Source organism: Aspergillus japonicus, assembly GCF_003184785.1.
Source record: "Aspergillus japonicus CBS 114.51 unplaced genomic scaffold BO86scaffold_12, whole genome shotgun sequence".
Lineage (NCBI taxonomy): Eukaryota > Fungi > Ascomycota > Eurotiomycetes > Eurotiales > Aspergillaceae > Aspergillus > Aspergillus japonicus.
In genome coordinates this window covers 520,073-538,981 of record NW_020291649.1, presented here as the reverse complement: position 1 = coordinate 538,981, position 18,909 = coordinate 520,073, and the positions used below count along the sequence as shown (strand labels likewise).

Below are 18,909 nucleotides of genomic sequence, written 5' to 3'. Positions count from 1 at the left end.
ACTCGAAACCGAAACACCACCTCGAGCTGCATGAACAGCCATCCAAACCACTGCTTTATCCCTCTATTGTTCTTTCGTACAGTCGGTCTTTTGTCGGCGCGCGAACAAGACTACTGGCTATATTAAGGCTCTCTGTCTCACCGCAAACAACGCACGGCAATCCCTTTATGCGCCGAGTCCCATTATCTCACCCGCCGGGGTGCCTCGGGCTCATCGCCAAATTAGGGCGGCTTCATTGTTCCTTTGTCAAGACCCCCCGAACAATGGAATCGACCGACAAACAATAAACGCTGTATTGACTCGTGACTAAATCATGATCCTAGTGCTCATTAACCCACCAACTCACAATGACACAGTCTCCAGCCGCTTCTCCATCGACGGGGCCTTCGTCGCGCTGAACTCGGCATACTTGCTGGAGGCCGCCGGGAGGCCCGTGTACTTGTTGATCCAGTTCAGAACGGTGTAATGCCACATGAGTGAGTTCTCCGGGTTGAGCACCCAGTGATTCTCATCCGGGAAGGTCAAGAAGGCGCTATCTACCCCCTGCAGTTGCAAGACATTGAATGCAGCCAGGCCCTCGGCGATGGTCAACCGGTAGTCCAGCTCGTTGTGGATGATCAAGTGCGGTGTCTGCCAGTTGGCGGTATGACGAGAGGGATCCCAGCGCTCCCAATTCTCGGGTACCTTCCACAACGGACCCTTGAGGTCCCGCAGCGGGAAGTAGAGCTCTTCACTGGCGAGCATCGAGTTCATGCTGAACACTCCATCGTGAGTCACAAGCGCCTTGAACCGCCGACCCAATGGGTGGCCCTGGATCCAGTTGACCATGTACCCGCCATAAGAGGCGCCAAGAGCCACCGCTCGCGAGGTATCAACATAGTCCAGATTCTCGGCAATGTAGTCAAACCCCTTTTCAAGGTCGACGTAGGGTAGCGAGCCCCAGGCATTACGAATCTCGTCCGTGAATCTCTGCCCGTAGCTGGTGCTGCCGCGAGGATTAGGTGTGACGACAACATAGCCCTGCTCGGCAAAGATCGCCGGGTTCCATCGAGTGCTCCATTGCTCGCACCATGCGCTCTGGGGACCTCCATGGATCAGATATGCCAGCGGATACTTCTCCCCGGGCTTGAAGTCGGACGGCTTCACCACCCACGCATGGACGGGTGTGTCGTTGGCGCCACGGTACCAGATTTCATCCACCTGCGTGGGCGAGAGCCCGAAAGAAGCACCATCGCGTCCGATAGAGGATATCACACGGACGTCCTTCGGCGATTCAGGATCTATGATCGACCACTTGCTGTTGTCCACAAGACTGCTGCTAGCGATGAGTAGTTTACCAGAGTTGGCTGCTGCGGGATACACCTCCGTCACAAATCCCGAGTGTGTCAGCTTCTTCAGCACATCAGGAGTAGAGTGGCGGACATTCTCTAAGGGTAACTGATAAAGCACTCCTCGTCCGGTCTCCTCGACCTGAATGAACAACGACTTGTCGTCATGTGCAAATGTCAACCCGGATGGACTAAGAGGCCAGGCGCCTTCTCCATCCGGCGATGCAAAGATCTCGATCATCTCACCACTCCACGGGTTAGGCACATAGAGGATACGTCTCTTATCCGACTCATAGCCGTCCTCACGCATCGCCAGGAGCGCGATGGAGCTACCATCCGACGTCAGCACTGGGGAAGACATGGCTCCTTCGAGGCCCTTCACAGCGCACACTCGAGTCTCCATGGCAGTCACACTTGTCCAGGAGAACATCGGACAATAGTAGCATGAGCAGGACGTGTGCGTGGCGGGGTTCAAGCTCGGATCCTTGGCCACGAACACAATAGCCTCCGGACTGATGTCAAAGTCGCCCGTGCCCCCAAACGGGGGAATCGGCGACTCGACCCCCGTCAAGCCACACACTTGAATCAAGTTGGTGAGCCCCGAGACAGCGTACTTCCCCGCCTGCCGAGTAGGCGGAGACAGGGGTGCCTGCTGGAGCAGACCATACCAGATGGCGTTCTTCTGGGGCTCAACATACGAGTCCCAGTGCCTCACGAACAGCGAAGTATAAAGGCGCCCGGTGCTGGTCGGCTTCTTCGCGTCGTGCGGGTTGTATAAGGTGCCGTCCGTGTTGGCCTTGCCGGTGACCGCAAAGCCAATCCTCCCCGGCTCGACAACGGTGACCTTGAGGTCCGAGACTGGGCCAGGAACCGTGCCCGCGGTGTAGGTCTTGTCTGCCTCGCGCGCATCACCGATGATGAAGCTCGTGTTGCCGTTCGCCTTGGCCTTCAACCAGACGAGCTGATTGCTGTCGCCTAGCCACTGGGGACAGCTGGCGCCGGCATCGTTGGTGATTAGAGCCGACCTGCCGCTCTCGATGTCCAAGACTCGGATCTCGTTGGTTTTGGAGTGGGATTCGAACGAATAGGAGGTCTGGGTGTACACCGCAAGGGTGCCTGAGGCATTCGGCACAGGGCCAGAGCGCCGAGGAGCTCCCAGGAGAACTCTGGTGTGGATCAGTACAAGAACCAAGTGTTGCAAGCTTCAATGACGACCAGTCAAGATCACGATAGGCTAGAACTAAATGATCACATACTCTGGAGTGAATTTCATGGATCGGATGGTCATGACACTGCGACCGGCAAGGGCCTGATAGATAAGATAGATAGATAGCTCGAATGCGGTAGCTCTAAGTGATGATAAGAGAAGCACAGTAGCACAATCCGCACACCGCAGCGGATCCCTGATGAGGAATTATCAAAGAAGAAGACGAGTTTAATAAGAAGGGAAGAGTGAAGATCAAGGGATGAAAGGGCAAGGTGAGACACTGGGGACCGTGAGGGGAAGAAGAGCGGAGGTGGCGTCAGGGCGGCTGGTCATTCCCGCACTTGACTTGCTCTGGTTCTTCTCCGGGAGGCCCGATTGGGATACGACCGCTAACTTCCAAGTTACTGCTACTGCTACTGTACTACTGATCACAAACGACATGTCTAAATCATCGTATCTCCCCATTAGAACATATAATTACAGACATTCATACAGAAACTTCCAACTTCCAAATTTCAACTGTCTACTCTTCCTCTTCATCCTCCTCCTCGCTCTCGTCCTCATCCATACCTTCCGCCGCCGTGACCGAGAAGGTAGGAGCTTGATCCACACCCACATAGCTGTCGCTCATCAGGTACAACGTCAGCTCATGCTCTCCCGGCGTGGGAACGATGTACTCCAGACGCAGATCCAGCTTCCGGCCGATAGTGACCCGCTTAATCGCGAGCAAATTCTTGGTCTTCTCATCGCCGACGACCAACCACCAATTCTCCATCTTCTTGCTAGGGTAGAATGGTGCGTGCACGGTCGTATCCGGCTCTTCGTCCTCCTCCACCTCTCGCTCGATCTTGATCTTGAGATAGGCCGGCTCGCCCGAAGTGATGTTCTCGGGATCCTCAACCTCAAAGTCAAGCTCCAAGTTGGGATATTTCTCGTTCGTGAACGCGGCAGCTTGGGCCAGCTGCTTGTTGTCCAGACCAAGACGCTTGATCAATGTCGCGTAGTCCTTGTTCTCCGAGGGATCCATGGCTTCCATGAACTCGAAGATGTCGTTGATGCTGACGGCAGAGTTAGCGCGGGTCAACTGGAAATTCCGGGGGGATACATACTTATACTCATTCGCCACCTTGATAGCCTCGGGGCCGAAGTGAGGAATCTGCTTCAGTGGACTATCCCGGTCCCACATGGCCTGGACTACCATCTGTGACATCTCCATCGCATTCATCGCGTTCAAATGTCCCTCCGAGGAGAGGACGTCCACACACGCACTCAGGAGGTTGAGCACCTTGCTGACAATAACTTCCTGATCCTTGGCAAGATCAATGGGCAGTTGCATGCGCGAGAAATGAGCCTGCAGCAGCACAAATGCCTTGAAGTGGGGCGAGTCGTACGAGGTCTCAGCCATCTTAACCGGTACACGATCATACACGCGGCGAAGAATGTGCTCCTCGTGGCGACGCATCTGGATGTTTTCAAACTCCGTGGCGGAAGTGATGATCTCCAAAATGCCCTTGAGCTTGGTACGCGCCGACAAAGAGAGGAGGAAGGTCTGCATTGTGATAAAGGAAATGTTGTAGTAGGAGGCAATCATGGCGGCGTTCAGAGGAGCGACGCTGTCCTCTTCCTCATCCAGATCCACGATCTTGGCGTCCGACAATTCCTTCAGGGTGTTTTCGAGCAGCTCAGAGAGGAATGTACTAAGACCCTCGTGGCTGACATCGGTCAGACCGTAGAAGCTCGGGTTAGCCAGCAAGCGGCGGTAGAAGTAGGTGTGCGTCATCCAGTCAATGGCGTCTTGGGTCGAGGTAATCGTTCTCGTGCTAACCTCGGTGACAAACGCATCATGCAAGTAAGCCTGCAAGTGACTCTCGACAGGCAACGCCTCGTTCAAGAACTTCTTGTAATAATCGCGCTTGACGGCAGGCACCATGAGCACACCACGGCCAAGCTTGTCATCGCCGGGACGAGAAGCCTTGCCGAACATCTGAAGGATCTCACTGATTGGGTAGTCAATGTAGCGGTGCTCACGGCCCTCGAAGAATTGAGTGCCCATGACAATCACCAGATGTGCCGTCAGGTCGAGCTCCCAGCAAACATCACGGGAAGCGAGGAGAACCTGAATAGCGCCAATGGAGAACAGGTGAGACACGATGCGCTTATCAGTAGCACTCAAAGCCTCATGGTAATAACCGATGCCGTGGGAAAGAGACTCAGCCAACGTCTGTTCTTGAATTCGACCAAGAAGAGGAGCAAGCTCGTTCACATCTGCGTTGAGGAACCGGTCCTCATCGTCATCCGTGGCACAAGCAGCCAACAGGTCCATGGCAGTAGCACGGGTTTGCTTACGGCTAGGCACGAAGACGATGGCCGGCTTATCAGCAGACAACTGCAGGATGGAGTGGTATGCTGGTCTGGCCATGGCGAGCATGAGCGAAGGGAAGTGCGGAATGGTGAACGATTGAATGTGGAGCTCCAATGGCACTGGTCTGGCGTGAGGGCTGAAGTTGTAGATCGTGTGTTTATTGGCGCCAATCCACTCGCCGATGTCACGAGCGTTCGCAAGAGGCACACTCAAGCCGATGATGCGCATGCCATTCTCGATCTCCAGAGCCATGGAGTGCATGCGCGAAACAACCACTTCATACACGTATCCGCCATAGCCTCCGAGCATGTGCAGCTCATCGGCGATGAAGAGTTGCACCGTCCGGACGTTCTTGCGCTTCCGCCATTGCCGGGACAAGACATCCCATTGACTTGGTGTGGCAAGAACGAGATCGGCTCGTTCCAGAAGTCTGAGATCGGCGGTGGTTTCGCCAGTAAGCTTGACGATGTTCTTGCCACCGGAAAGCTGGCTCAGTCGCTTCTGCCAGTCCGCCAGACGCTGGTCAACGAGCTCTTGGAATGGAGCAAGGTACACAGCACGGCCGCTATCCTGCTGGGACAAGTGACGCAACAAGGCAAGCTCGGCACACACAGTCTTTCCGCTACCAGTGGGAGCACCAACAAACACGTTGTCATCTGTGTCAAAGAGAGACTTGAAAGTTTGCGTCTGGATCTTGTTGAAGAACTGCCAGTCGGGGTACAGCTGCTGGAAATCTTCGCGCTTCAATGCCTTCACTGGTGCCCTTTGCATATCCAAAAGAGGAGTGTGGGGCGGGAAACGTTCAGGAAGGATCAGTTTTTGGAAGGAGACGGCAATCTTGGTTTCCGAGTGCATCCAGCGATCAGATACCAGCGAAATGAAGTAGTTCGGAGGCATAGGCTCGGAGATGGGGACAGTGAACTCGACGAGATGCTCGTTCATCTCCGATTGTGCGTGGTCTTTCCGCAGAAGGAACTGGTCGTGGAATAAGATCTCCTCGCCATCGCAATCCTCCACCAGAATCCAGAAGTCTTGAGCAGAGCCATGTAGTGTCTCGTCCCAAACGAAGTTAGGAGTGATCGTCAGCTCGACCCGTAGCATGGAGCGAGTGACGGGTTGAACCTGGGCCTGAACCTCCAGACGAGGGAACTTGGAGACAAGATCGCAGACAACACGTCCAGCCTTGGGCATACCTAGGAGCTCACCCATGCGAGGAGGATCAAGGTCGAAGTAGCTACCCCAAGGGACGTCGATTCTCTCCGCCTTCTGCAGGATGTCTCTTGGGCAGGACGGGAACTGACGGAGGGGTGTCATAGTGGGCCACATGCGCCGCTCGGCCATCTTGCACAGGTTGAGAGCAGTCTTAGCCACAGATGACCATCCCTTCTTCAATGAGATTTCGAAAATAGCGCGCAGAATACGACCAGCTGATTGGGTAACATAAACCATATCTGCCATCAGGGCAAGTCCTTCCAGCTTGAGGCGAGAGATGTAAGCTTGGAGCAAGACATTGATCTTGGAATGAGGCTCGTCGATCCCTTCCTTGACAGGGACAGGCACACGACCAAGTAGCTTCGCAAGCTCCAGCTTCTCATCTTGACGGACCGGGATGTACTTGAATTCATCGCTAAGAGCGAAGATTCGGAACAGCTCGATCGTGGTGATGTTAGGTTGAAGGTGCTGAGAGTAGGTCAACATGGAGTTGTGGCCGATGTAGTAGTGGGAGGCGATACGACCAAGCTCCGTGGATTGCATACGACCTGTCTTCTTGTCATACTTCACAAGGCCTGCTCTTTCCAGAATCACGGCAGCAGAGTGAACAAGATCAACGCGCTTCTGCTCAAGGGCGTCATCACTTTCATAGTCTGCACCCACGCTGTAAAGGCCAGGTGAGCGGAGCATGCGGACGAACAAGTAAGTATAACCCAGCCAGTCAACTCCCTCGTCACGAGTACGAATGTTTCCGAGAACGATCTCGGCATTCATATTGTCAGCAAGCTTACTGACGAGCTGACTCTCGATTGGCAATTGCTGATTCAAAAGGGAGAGGTAATACTGGATTTCGGTTTGCGTTGTGATAATGATACCTTCACCGAAGGTGTCGTATTGAGGTCGTCCAGCACGTCCCAACATCTGCAGGACATCTTGAGGGCTGAGCTCGACCCAGCTACCCTTCTCAGGCGAGTAGATCTGAGTGCCCTTGATGATAACTGTGTGGGCAGGCAAGTTGACACCCCAGGCAAGAGTTGCTGTACATACGAGGACTTGGATGCTGCCGTCAGCGAAAAGCGCCTGGACGGAGTCTCGATCAGCAAGACTGAGACCAGCATGGTGAATACCAAATCCATAAGGCAACAAATCCTTGAGCGAGGCGTCATCAACCGACTCAGCTTCTTCGGCCAAGATAGCTCTGCTTGCAGCATCACTGCGCAGAATCTGGCCGATGGTCTCCATCTCAAGAGCCTTGTCTCTGATGTACTTGGCCGTCTTGGCGGTCTCCTTTCGAGAGTGGACGAAAATGAGCATCTGGTTCCGTTTTTGTCCGACTTGCTCAAGGACTTTGGTGTAGCAGATATCGTTCATGGTCTTCAGCTGCTTGATGGCCTTCTTGTCCGTAACGCCAATGAACTCCTGTTTGAGAGGACAAGGTCTGTAGGAGCCATCGAAGTGGAAGAGGCCCTTCGCAGGATCAACACGCAGGAAGCTGGCGACATCCCGGTAGTTGGGGAGCGTAGCACTGAGACCTACAATTCGGACTGGGTCGCCAGTCTGTTCTACCTTGCGGATGGTTCTGCTAACAATACTCTCGATGACAGGACCACGCTCGTCGTGAAGAAGGTGAATTTCATCAATGACGATCAGACGGACCAGTCTGGTGTAACTCGTCTCCGAGGCCTTTCGAGTAATGACATCGTACTTCTCAGGAGTGGTGACGATAATCTGAGTCTCAGCAATCTGCTGCTTCGTAAGTTGGCGATCACCGCTCAATTCCGCCACCTTGATGCCGTAAGGCTCAAGACGTTTGCCGAGGTTCCCGACCTGTTCCTGTACAAGTGCCTTCAAAGGAGAGATGTAGATGATTTTGAAGTCGTCCAGCATGATCTCGCCCGTCTGCGGGTTCCGATTCTTGCCAATCTCGCGGAGGATAGTAAGCATGGCAACATTGGTCTTTCCTGAACCGGTGGGGGCACAGACAAGCACGTTGCCATCGTCGTGAAAAGCGGTCGGGAAACACTTGGATTGGATCCGGTTGAGTTCCTTCGAACTCCCAAAGCCAACGCGAGCCCACTCGGGCAGCTCGGTCGTAGGAAGATTCTTCTCGCCAGGCTCTCTCTTAGCTTGAGGAGGAGGCACGTGAATTTCTTCATATCCCTTGAATGTTCGCTTCGTCGAGCCCTGGGGCAGCTTGACGCTAGGGTTGGTCATCAAGTGATTACCTTGATGGAACACAAGGTTCTCCAGGTTGATCAATCTCTTCGGCTGCAGGCCTCGAACCAATCCTCCCTCCTCCTCCTTCTCTTCCGGCTGCTGAGGAGCGTTTGGAACATCCACATCCATCAAGTCTAGCTTGATCTTTTTAGAGGGACGACCGGCGCCTTCGTTGCGGCTGGTCTTGCCCCGGATCTCGTCCAAAATAGCGCGGTGTCCAGCTTCAACCATTTCACTCTCGACCAGATGGCGGGCATCCGCATCTTCAGCGACTCGGCGCCAACGGGTGACCCATACAATCTTATCACGGTTGGTGACCAAAGTGGCGACAAGCTCGGGCTGCTCATAATCGAATAGATCCATCAAGTCATTTTCCACGTCGCGAAGAGGTCGCGCCTCGCCATCCTCTCCTTGACCTCCGAGAATCTCGAGCGCTTGGGTCGCCTTCTCATGTTGTACGTGAGCATCCGGATATGCGTTACCGATTTGGCGTTGAAGCCAGTAAGCATCGATTTCTCGTGCAAGAACTGTGGTTTTCTTGTTGCCGCGTTCGTCCCCACGGTCTAACCCGCCGTCGATGACCATCTCTTCAGCGCCCTCTAATCCTTCAAGGTCTGCCTTTTCGGTCGTGGCGTCATCAATACCAGGAACATCCTGTTGGTCGGCTTCGTCTTCGGAAAGTTCGTCGTCGTCGCGCACTTCGTCCAGGGTGCCCATGCGCTCGTCGTCCTCATCCTCCTCGTCGAAAACGACAGCAACACCCTGACGCTCATCCAATTCCGCCTCTCCTTCGCCAGCCAGACCGTCGCCCATCTCTTCGTCATCATCCTGGGCATCGTAATCCGTGATCTTCTTGCCCAGGTTGACAAGCTCATTAAATTCCTTGGGGTTCATCGAACTGCCCAGCAAATCATCAATCTCCTTCTTCTTGTCAAAATCCTTCATATCCTCGTCCTTCAGCAACTCCAGTACGGCATCAGCCGCACTGCGGACCACTTCATGTGGTACATCGCCCAGATGGCTGGCGGTCATTGTGAGGATGAGGTCATAGGTGGCTCGAGTGGCTGGGGTGCGAGGGCGGTACTTCAGGCCCTCGACGAGGGCATCGGCGGCGGACAGAATACCGTGGCCGCGTACTTGCGCCGGTTGACCCCGCTGGGTCTTTCTCTGTTCGCGGGCGAGGACATCCTCGCCTTCGCGGATGGACCCTCGCTCGATGTCCGTCAAACCAGCCTTCTTCTTTGTCTTCGGCGCATCGTCCCGCGCCATCCTCGATCCCATTTCCCGGATGCTGATGCGGCCGGCGAGAGACTCCGGGTCACCGGTGGGTTCATCGTTGACACGAGAGATGAAACGACGGTCCGCCTGGAGAACCAGGTTGGACATCGCCGAGTATTTGTACTGGGAGATATTTTGGTCGGCCATTTTGACGGTCTCTGATGGAAAATGCAAGATACAGATAAGAAGGGAGGACTAAAAACGATCGTGAGGCGAGTGCAGGTGAGTCGTCGTCTAAGGCTCGGTGGAGCTCAGATTCAGCCGGCGGCGCGTCGTGGCACCGGCGACAAGCACTTCGTGATGAGGGTGGCTCTGTATAATAGTGTAAAGTCGTTCAATTAGGTTTCACAAACCCGGACCATCCTCCGACAAGAAAAAGCACACTCGTCGGCGGCAAGGTTGCGAGCTGCTGAGGAGGAGGGATTTCTTGCGGAGTTGAAGGAGTTGGCGTTGCGAGGTTCGGTAAGGTCTCGTTCCCAGCAGAAGCAGAATTGAGTGGCAAAGCGGGAAGGTTTGACGAACGAACAGCTACATCTTGTCACAGCCTGAGGCATCAACATCCCGCCCTGGTTTCTGCCGCCGCTTTCTTATCCGATTCGGTCAAGCTTCACGCGTATACAATTGATTCTTCTCGGCACGCGAAGACAGACCAGAAGTCGGCGCAAACGGGGTCGAGACGATGCGCTTTCATGGAGTATCGATTCCCCAACTGATTAATACACAGCTCCATTCCAGTGTTGGTCGGGCTGGCTGTCCTCCTTACCGCTGTCATGTCCACCGCACCATCTGTCATCATGCCCGGAGGCCGAATCTATGCATTCCCAGGGTGACCCCAACCCCATCAGTCCCGCATAGAACTGCCAAATCCAAATCTGTTGTGAAACTGAAAGACTTGCCTCAAGGGACATTGAAAATGGAACCTTACGATGATGGCGCCAATGATGGTCCTCAGTACCCTGTCGTTTTGCAGGGGCATCGGAACAACATGCAACGGTTTAGGAACTGTGTGGTGCTGACCCGTGTTGGCGGATTCTACGAGGTATGAAAGCATCTGACTCATGATTTCATACTCCAAGCTGTTCCTTTGTCCGTATATCTGCTGACTCGAGTGTAGCTGTATTTCGAACAAGCCGAAGAGCTGGCTCCCTTGCTGAACCTTAAATTGGCTATAAGAAGGACAAGCGCTGGGCCTGTTTACATGGCCGGCTTCCCTTTCTTCCAACTGGACCGGTTCCTCAAGATCCTTGTCCAGGACTTGAGCAAGTATGTGGCCATTAGTGAAGAGTTCGCCAACGACGCCGAGGGCAAGCTTCGCACTGGGGGTCTCCAATTCGATCGCAAGGTCGCCAGGATCATCACACCTGGTACTTTGATTGATGAGAAGTTCATGGATCCATCCGAGAATAACTTCCTGCTAGCAATCTATATAGATGGCAGCTCTGTGGAACAGCAGGGAGAACAGGACGACGGGGCTACGAAGCAGCACGTTCTGCCATCTACGTCTCAGAATGTAGGCTTGTCCTGGCTGGATCTCTCCACCGGCGACTTTTTCACCCAAGTTACCACGGCGCAAATGCTGCCGTCGGCTATTGCGCGGATCGGCGCTCGTGAGATCCTGGTGGACCAAGCCCTTGGAGACGGGGTCAGACAAGAGCTGCAGCTGCTGACCGGACACGACCACCGGTTGATGACATTTTTCCCATTCCCATCGAAGATCGAGCCCATGACGAAGTGGGGGCCTGTGCTTGAAGCACCCATATCTGCCAAAGCCGCGGCGTCCTTTACTTCTGAGGAAGTGGCTGCTGGCTTCAGCCTTCTCGAATACATCCGGGTGCAGCTACAAGGGCTGAATATGAAGCTTCAGCCTCCGCGCCGTCGAGATCTGGACGAATCCATGAGCATTGACCGGAACAGTCTGAGAGGCCTGGAAATCCTAGAGACGGCCCGGGATGGCTTTGGGAAAGGGAGTCTGCTTCATGCGGTGAGCAGGACTTCGACCAAAAGCGGTGCCCGGTTGCTACGTGATCGCCTAAGTATGCCCATAGTCACTTATATCCAATCATCATTCTTGTGCTAACTCACATCGCAGCATCACCTTCGACGTCCATGACTGTGATTAACGAACGATTGGACCTTGTGTGTACCTTCATCGACGACGCCGAATTGCACCGCAATGTCATCGATTACCTGAAGCGGAGCTATGACGCGCAGCGGCTGGTCCAGAAATTCACTCTAGGGCGGGGAGATGCAGATGACCTGATATGTCTATCTCGAGCCATTGAAGCTTCGAAGGAGATCAGGCGGGTGTTGATGAGCAAAAAGCGCAAATGCAAGGATACGCCAGCAGCTCAGAGCCTCAAATCCATGACGGATCGCCTGTATATGAATGGGCCCATCATCCTGGCCGAGAAGATCTTGGCAGCGATTGATGAAGAGGGGCTGCTACAGAAACAACGCATCGAGGACGACACGGCTGCTGAGGCGGCAATGCTCGCACAGGAGGTAGCCTTGAGTGAAGCCCTCCCGGGCGAAATAGAGACGTTGCCGAAGAAGGTCAGGACGAGGAGCGGCGAACGAGGTGGCAGCGGGGCAACCGATGAAGCGTCGGCCGTCGAAACCTGGATCATGCGGCGCGATGCCAGCCCGGCTCTCCAGGATCTCCACCAGGAACTGGACCGTCTGCATAACGAGAAAGCGGAACTCACCCAGCGCCTTCGCGACGCTGTCGGGTCGACGGCTCTCACCCTCAAATGGACTCCGGGTCTAGGCCACATCTGTCACGTCAAAGCTGCTAAGATCTCCCAAGAGTCCTTAGAAGATCTGGGGGTGACACGGAATGTCTCAATGACCAAGTCTACCCGGTCATTCTATCTGCCGGCGTGGACCGAGCTGGGCGGCCAGATGGACCAAGTCAAGCTCCAGATCCGGCAGGAAGAACAGGCGATCTTCGAGGCCCTGCGCCGCGAGGTTATTCTCAATCTTGTCAAGATCCGCCGCAACGCAGCCGTGATGGACGAGCTGGACGTCGCATGCTCCTTTGCCACCCTGGCCCACGAACAGCGGCTGGTCCGTCCGATCTTCGCCGAGGGCACATGCCACAAGATCATCGGTGGTCGACATCCCACGGTCAAGCTGGGCCTGGAGGAGCAGGGCCGGCGGTTCGTCAGCAACGATTGCTTCCTGGGCGACCCGGACCGCATCTGGCTGGTCACCGGGCCCAACATGGCCGGCAAGAGCACCTTTCTCCGACAGAACGCCCTGATCACGATCCTGGCGCAAGTGGGGTCCCTGGTTCCGGCCGACTACGCGGAGATGGGCATTGTCGACAAGATCTTCAGTCGCATTGGCGCGGCCGACGACTTGTTCCGCGACCAGTCCACATTCATGGTGGAGATGCTGGAGACGGCGGCCATCTTGAAGCAGGCGACTCCACGCTCCTTCGTCATCATGGACGAGGTGGGTCGGGGCACGACCCCGGAGGACGGGACGGCGGTGAGCTTTGCGTGTCTGCACCACCTGCACTATCACAACCGCTGCCGAACGCTCTTTGCGACCCACTTCCACGCGCTGGCAGACATGACGCAGGACTTCGAGTCGCTCGGCCGGTATTGCACCGATGTCAAGGAGACGGCAAACGGGGGGTTCTCGTTTGTGCACCGGTTGCGCAAGGGCGTGAACCGTGAATCGCACGCACTGAAAGTCGCCCAGCTAGCTGGACTGCCCTCGGAGACCATTGAACTGGCGCGACAAGTGCGTCAAGGACTGCCCACTAACTCGGACGGGAATAGCCAGACAACAGCCCCTGCATGAAGCACACCATTGCAGCAATCACTCAAATCTCTCCCCATTCAGCGCAGCGCACTTAGCAATATGTACAGTACATTTCCCCCACCGACCCACAACCTTTTCACTGTCCTACCACCCTATTTCGGTTTCCCCACATTATGTACACTACTTTTCCCTCCATGCTCCAATCTATACCCCCCATTCCAAAGAAACCATAGCTTTCCCACCACCAACATAAACCCCTCTCCCGAACTCAAAGCTTAGCCTTCACTCCCTCTCTTTCACCCTGCTCCACCTCAACCACCACCCCCTCCCCAAACACCACCTCCTGCACATCCTCCTCCGCCACGCCATTCATAAACTGCACGACCAAAAAGTCCACGCGCCGGGACCCAATCACCGCCATAGGCGCATGCCACGTGCCCGCCCCGTAGGTCACCGCCTGGCCACCCCGGGCCACGAACGCCCTCACGCGGCGCAAATCCGGCGGATCCACCACCGTCACCACCTCCCCTGCGCTGGTCGTCGCCTGGGCGGTGGTGCCCTTGAGCGACGGCGCCACGACGACGAGATAGTACGGCTCCGGCTCGATTTCGCTGTGGGTACCGGTCCCGGTGGCTGTGGCCGTGGCGGGCTGGCTGGAGAGGTCGAGCGGGGCGAAGGTCTGGGTGGTGAAGGGGTGGCGTTCGAGGATGCGGATGTCGAAGACCGCAGAGGAGGAGGAGGGGGGGGAGGTCTGCTTTCTGCTGGTTGAGGGAGGCGGGGCGGGGCGCAGGGTCCGCGGGAAGCATGAGAACATGGTCATGCGCGCGGCCGAGGCGCGCCCGCTGGGACAGTTGCCGGCGTAGTGGTCGTCGAGCGGGGAGATGGGACTGTATTTCAATGCGGTGTTTTGGTTCGCGAGGACGGGTGTTGGGTGCAGTGCGGCCAGGGCGGAGGGTGGTGGCGGGGTGGTCGTGGTTGCGGTGCGGGGGAGGGGGGAGGTGATGGCGGTGCCGTAGGGGAGGAAGGCGGATGGGGTGAGGGGGGAGGGCGTTAGGGTCAGGGTTGGGGTTGGTGAGGTCAGGGTTGGTGGGGACATGATGGTGGTGGTCAATGGTGGTCAAATGGCGATGGCGATGGCGATTGGGGGTTTTTTGGTGGAATGGATGGATTGGGTTTGAGTTGAGGAGGTGAGAAGAGAAGAGAAGTGAAGGGTCTGGAGGTGGTTTTATACTCAAGTCAAGTCTGGGGGAATGGGGTTCTCGGTCGAGAGGGAGAAGTCAGTCACTATATCCAGTCCAGACTAGCTGATAAGTTGAGTTATCGGCAGTCGCCGTTATCTGCACCCGGCGGAAGAGGCCGGTTCTGTAGCGTCGATTCAGTAATGGACCAGCTTCCACAGTTCCTCGGTGGTTACAGTGAAACTAGTCTACATTGTGTTGCTTGTTGCTTGTTGCTTGGGGATGTCGCTTGTGCTTCTCTACTCCGTACCATGGTGGTACATGTATATCGCTATGGGGACACAACTCAGTCATGCATGACCTAATATCGCCAGCATTAAGTTTACGTCTGTCATCCGAGACTATCCGCTTGTGCATGTGCATGAGCATGACTGACTCATGATTATGTCCGACCTGACCTGATCCAGGGGATGCAAACAATAATCCCCACTTGAGTGTCTCAGGCTCTCAGCCACCAAACTTCCCCCGCCAGGATGTGGCAGTGTCAGTTTCGCGTCAGCCTTATGCTTGCCTGGAACAGGCAGGATCCAAACAAATTAGCTGAAAGTTCAACCAGTCAACCAGTTCCATCACTGCAGTGGGGCACTTGGCAGTTTAGGTACCAAAACTAATGTAGCGATTATTGCCCAGCACAGCCACGGCTGGTGGGCAGGCACCGGGCAGTGAATCCACGCTGCTCCTCTTACTTACAAGCAAGCGCTTATATAGCCCAGCCCAACTCTTCTCTCGCTCTTTCTTTTCTCTTCCCCACTCCTCTCCTCTTCCATTTTTCTCTGGTCTTCAGTTCCAGAAACCAAAACTTCAACAAAAACATCCAACTTCACAAAGTCACCAGCCAACCCCGATGTCAGCACAAGAATACTTCGGCGGGTCTTCTCAGAACCCTCCTCGTCGGGAGGAATCCCACACTCCTGGACCCTGGAACTCATCGACGCCGGGACCAGACACGCCTCGCACCGGCGCCTACAGTCCCTACCCTCCCTCCGAGAACTACTACCGTCCAAACTCCAACCCCAGCCCCAACCCTAATCAAAACTACTATGCGTCCCCACCAGACCCCCGGATGGCGCAGGGGTCATGGAGCGGCCCTTCTCCGTCCCCCTCCCTAGGCGGCGAAGGCTACCCCCACCAGCCGTACAACCAGCAACCGCAGCCCCCGTACCCTCAGCACGGAGGACCATCCCCCAACCCCTCCGGCTACCCGCCATACCCCCCACAAGAGGGAAGCGGAGCACCCTACAACGACCGCCCATATTCCCCCTACCACCAACAACAACAACAGCAGCAGCAGCAGCAGCAACAGCAACCAGGCCACCAACAACCCCCACCCTACAGCACGAACCCCAACCTACCGCCCGGGGCCACCGACGACCAAGACCGCGGCTTCCTGGGCGCCGTCACCGGCGGCGCGGCCGGCGCCTTCGCCGGCCACAAGGTGAACCACGGGTTCCTAGGCGCGATCGGCGGCGCGCTGACGGGCTCCGTGGCCGAAGACGCGATCAAGAACCACCGCAAGAAGAAAGAGGAGGAGGAAAAAGAAGCCCAGCGCCGGCAGAAGGAGGCCGAGAAGGAGCAGAAGCGCCGCGAGAAGGAGGAGCGCAAGATGCAGCGCCGCGCCGACCGCCACCACCGTCGTCACTCCTCCTCGTCTTCCTCCTCATCCTCGTCCGACGACGAGCGCAAGCACCACCACGGCCGTCCCCCCACCTTCCGCGGGAACTTCTCCGGCTCCTCCCGCGAGATCCGCCTCGAAGGCTACCACGAGCTCGTCGCGTACTGCGGCGACGTCGACGGCCGCCAGCACCGCTCGGTCATCCCCCTGAATGACTGCCTCTCCAACTCCTGGGGCCAGTTCCAGTGGGCCCGCCACGGCAATTTCGCCGCCTCGGCCAGTAATGTCCACCTGGAGGATGGGGGCCGCGTCCTGGTGGCGGATCTGGGCGATGGGAACGGCGGGTGGAAGCGGAGCTGGGTCCGTTTGGATGAGCGGATCTCGAATCAGAATGGGCGGTTGGTGTTCTTGGATTAGATGGGTTTGGTGGGGTGATGATGAGATAGTATTTCGCTGGAGGATGACCTGCAATAGGCGCGGTTTTCTATGGATAATGGGTTCTAATATTAGCTTCCTGAGACTGAGCTTGTGGCTATTAAGTATCTAGTTCTACCGGAAAAACGTAGTTGTCTTCCATCCTACAATTCCAAACGCTGCGGCAGGGTCTACTTAATGAACAGTCCTCTGAGCGAAGCATTACAACTTATCAGACCCTGAGGGTAAGAACACCGCTCTATAAACTAAAATACACGCCGAATCTCATTCTCAATCCAGCTCAGCTACCCAATCCCTTCATCTGACCAACTTAAATAAATAGATTCAAAGTAGAATAAACGAGGGAAAGAAGCGAAAGATATATGACACAGAAAAGAGATGTAAGCGGGCCAAGGACAGTATCGAGACACACCAGTCTGTCTCAGAGATTGTGGGATGTTCATACAAGTGCAGAATAAAAAAATTCCAAATGAGTGATACCCCAGTCTTGGGATCTGAGTGTGGTATGTGATCAGGCTTTAGGCAACCGGTGTCACGGCCGGCGTGATCTGTGGTGTTGATGTTGGTGAGGCCATGATGCTGAAGGTTGAGGATTGGTAGCCCCAGGCCCAGGCGGGGCGGGAGCTGGAGGCTGCGGGCATGGAGGAGGGGATTGCGGCGGAGGTGGAGCTGCCGTTTGTTAGGGGGGTCGATGAGGAGGGGGTGGTGGATTGGGTGGTGTTGGGGTCTGAGGTGTCAGGGGAGGTGTCAGAGGAGGAGCCGTCGTCTGAAGAGCCGTCGTCGTCTGAGGATCCGTCATCTGAGGACCCGTCTTCTGAGGACCCGTCATCAGAGCCGTCGTCGGAGCCGTCGTCGGAGCCGTTGTCAGAGCCATCGTCAGAGCCATCGTCAGATCCGTCGTCGGAGCCATCGTCAGATCCATCGTCAGAGCCATCGTCAGAGCCGTCATCAGATCCGTCGTCAGATCCGTCGTCAGAGCCATCGTCGGAGCCATCATCACCATCACCATCTTCAGAATCAGGCACGGTTGACGGCGCAGCGCTGGGCTCTACAATAGTGCTGCTACCAACATGAACACTTGCACTAGCCGAGTGATCTGCGCCGGGTGTATGAATAGCATGTGTACTGGTTGTCGTGACCGAGTGGTCAGCATGATGCGAGGTATGAATAAGCTTAGTAGCAGACGTGTGCACTGCCGCAGTGGAAGATGCATGGCCAGCCTCGACAGAGCGTGTCACGGATCTAGACGCGGTCTCTTTACCGGTTGTAGGAGTGTGCCCCGCCTCCACCGGTGTTGTGATAGACTTGGAGGTTGTCTCGACTCTAGTCGAAGAAGCATGGTTCAGCTCCGCAGTGCTTGTGACAGACTTGGTGGCCGTCTCAGGCTTGCTCGTAGACCCGTGCTCTGCCTCAGTAGATCTAGTGATTGACTTGGAAGCTGTTTCTTTTGTAGTAGAAGAGTGCTGGACTGCAAGACTGGACGTTCTAGAGGTCGTAGTGGATGACGATGTTGACTTTGAACTGATTGCGGTGGCTGAGTGTTCGGCCTCGGGGGTTTTAGTGGATACAGAAGTTGTGGTCCTGCTAGTGGTGGAGGGACTGGTGGTAGTAGATGAAGTCGAGGTGATGGTAGAAGTATGTGAAGTTGTGGTGCTCGTAGTGGTGCTCGAGGTTGACGTCGTGGTGGATGTCGTGGTGGAAGAAGCAGTTGTCTGCGAGCTAGAGGTGGTGGTCGTATGCTTCTCCTCGGTCGTGGTCGTAGTAGTGGTCGTATGGGTAGTCGTTGTCGATTTGGTGGTTGTCGACTCCTCTTTCTTGGTAGTCGTCGTCTTCTTCTGCTCTGCCTTTGTAGTGGTGTCTTTGCTGCCGCTGTGCCCCCATATAGTACTACCGCTGCTGCTGCTGCTGCTGGACTTGTGCTTCCTACGCTGCAGGACATAGGCCAAACCATGTCTGGCAACATTCTTGTGAGGATCAGGGTATTCCACAATATCTCCCACTGTCGAAATAGGCTCATAAGACTCGACTGAGTTGGCAATTGGATCGGCCGCCAGGGCTCCGGTAACGACACCACTGGCCCAGAGGGCCAGCAAGAAGGTTTTCCTGAGCATAATTCAGATCTTGCGTGTGCGATGAGGCTATCTGGAATTTTCCTGCTCTGGGTCTCCTGCGAGCCTTTTATCCCTCATCTTGATCGATGTATGCATTCGAAGGCCCTTCCTTGCCCACGATTTCAGACAACCCAACAA

The 18,909-nt window shown here is 55.6% G+C and overlaps 5 protein-coding genes across 5 annotated transcripts; 2 read left to right on the top strand and 3 right to left on the bottom strand.

Moving 5' to 3' along the window:
* Positions 1-342: 342 nt before the first annotated feature.
* BO86DRAFT_308540 (ATP-dependent RNA helicase BRR2) lies at positions 343-9,751 on the bottom strand (the record flags this gene model as incomplete). Its single annotated transcript, XM_025667780.1, has 4 exons — positions 343-2,494; positions 2,585-2,661; positions 3,152-3,593; positions 3,645-9,751. 4 exons carry the CDS (start codon positions 9,749-9,751, stop codon positions 343-345), a joined length of 8,778 nt encoding a protein of 2,925 aa, XP_025529743.1.
* Positions 9,752-10,246: 495 nt separating this feature from the next.
* On the top strand, positions 10,247-13,529 carry BO86DRAFT_425979 (mismatch repair ATPase MSH1). Its single transcript, XM_025675503.1, has 3 exons — positions 10,247-10,643; positions 10,719-11,637; positions 11,694-13,529. The coding sequence occupies exons 1-3, from the start codon at positions 10,284-10,286 to the stop codon at positions 13,412-13,414; spliced, it is 3,000 nt and encodes a 999-aa protein (XP_025529742.1). The 5' UTR covers positions 10,247-10,283; the 3' UTR covers positions 13,415-13,529.
* Positions 13,530-14,562, bottom strand: BO86DRAFT_35641 (ureidoglycolate hydrolase). Its single transcript, XM_025669667.1, has one exon. The coding sequence runs from the start codon at positions 14,469-14,471 to the stop codon at positions 13,644-13,646; it is 828 nt and encodes a 275-aa protein (XP_025529741.1). The 5' UTR covers positions 14,472-14,562; the 3' UTR covers positions 13,530-13,643.
* A 750-nt stretch (positions 14,563-15,312) lies between these two features.
* BO86DRAFT_387677 (putative glutamine-serine-proline rich protein) lies at positions 15,313-16,972 on the top strand. The gene has a single exon (XM_025671652.1). The coding sequence runs from the start codon at positions 15,458-15,460 to the stop codon at positions 16,640-16,642; it is 1,185 nt and encodes a 394-aa protein (XP_025529740.1). The 5' UTR covers positions 15,313-15,457; the 3' UTR covers positions 16,643-16,972.
* A 206-nt stretch (positions 16,973-17,178) lies between these two features.
* BO86DRAFT_454913 (uncharacterized protein) lies at positions 17,179-18,771 on the bottom strand (the record flags this gene model as incomplete). Its single annotated transcript, XM_025677082.1, has 1 exon — positions 17,179-18,771. One exon carries the CDS (start codon positions 18,769-18,771, stop codon positions 17,179-17,181), a length of 1,593 nt encoding a protein of 530 aa, XP_025529739.1.
* Positions 18,772-18,909: the final 138 nt, after the last annotated feature.

Excerpts from the sequence above, each read along its gene's own strand:
- BO86DRAFT_425979 (XM_025675503.1), top strand. The coding sequence starts at position 10,284 with ATGCGCTTTCATGGAGTATCGATTCCCCAACTGATTAATACACAGCTC. Across the intron at positions 10,644-10,718 it reads GTGTTGGCGGATTCTACGAG|CTGTATTTCGAACAAGCCGA; the intron begins GTATGAAAGCAT and ends ACTCGAGTGTAG. Across the intron at positions 11,638-11,693 it reads GTTGCTACGTGATCGCCTAA|CATCACCTTCGACGTCCATG; the intron begins GTATGCCCATAG and ends CTCACATCGCAG.
- BO86DRAFT_35641 (XM_025669667.1), bottom strand. The coding sequence starts at position 14,471 with ATGTCCCCACCAACCCTGACCTCACCAACCCCAACCCTGACCCTAACG.
- BO86DRAFT_387677 (XM_025671652.1), top strand. The coding sequence starts at position 15,458 with ATGTCAGCACAAGAATACTTCGGCGGGTCTTCTCAGAACCCTCCTCGT.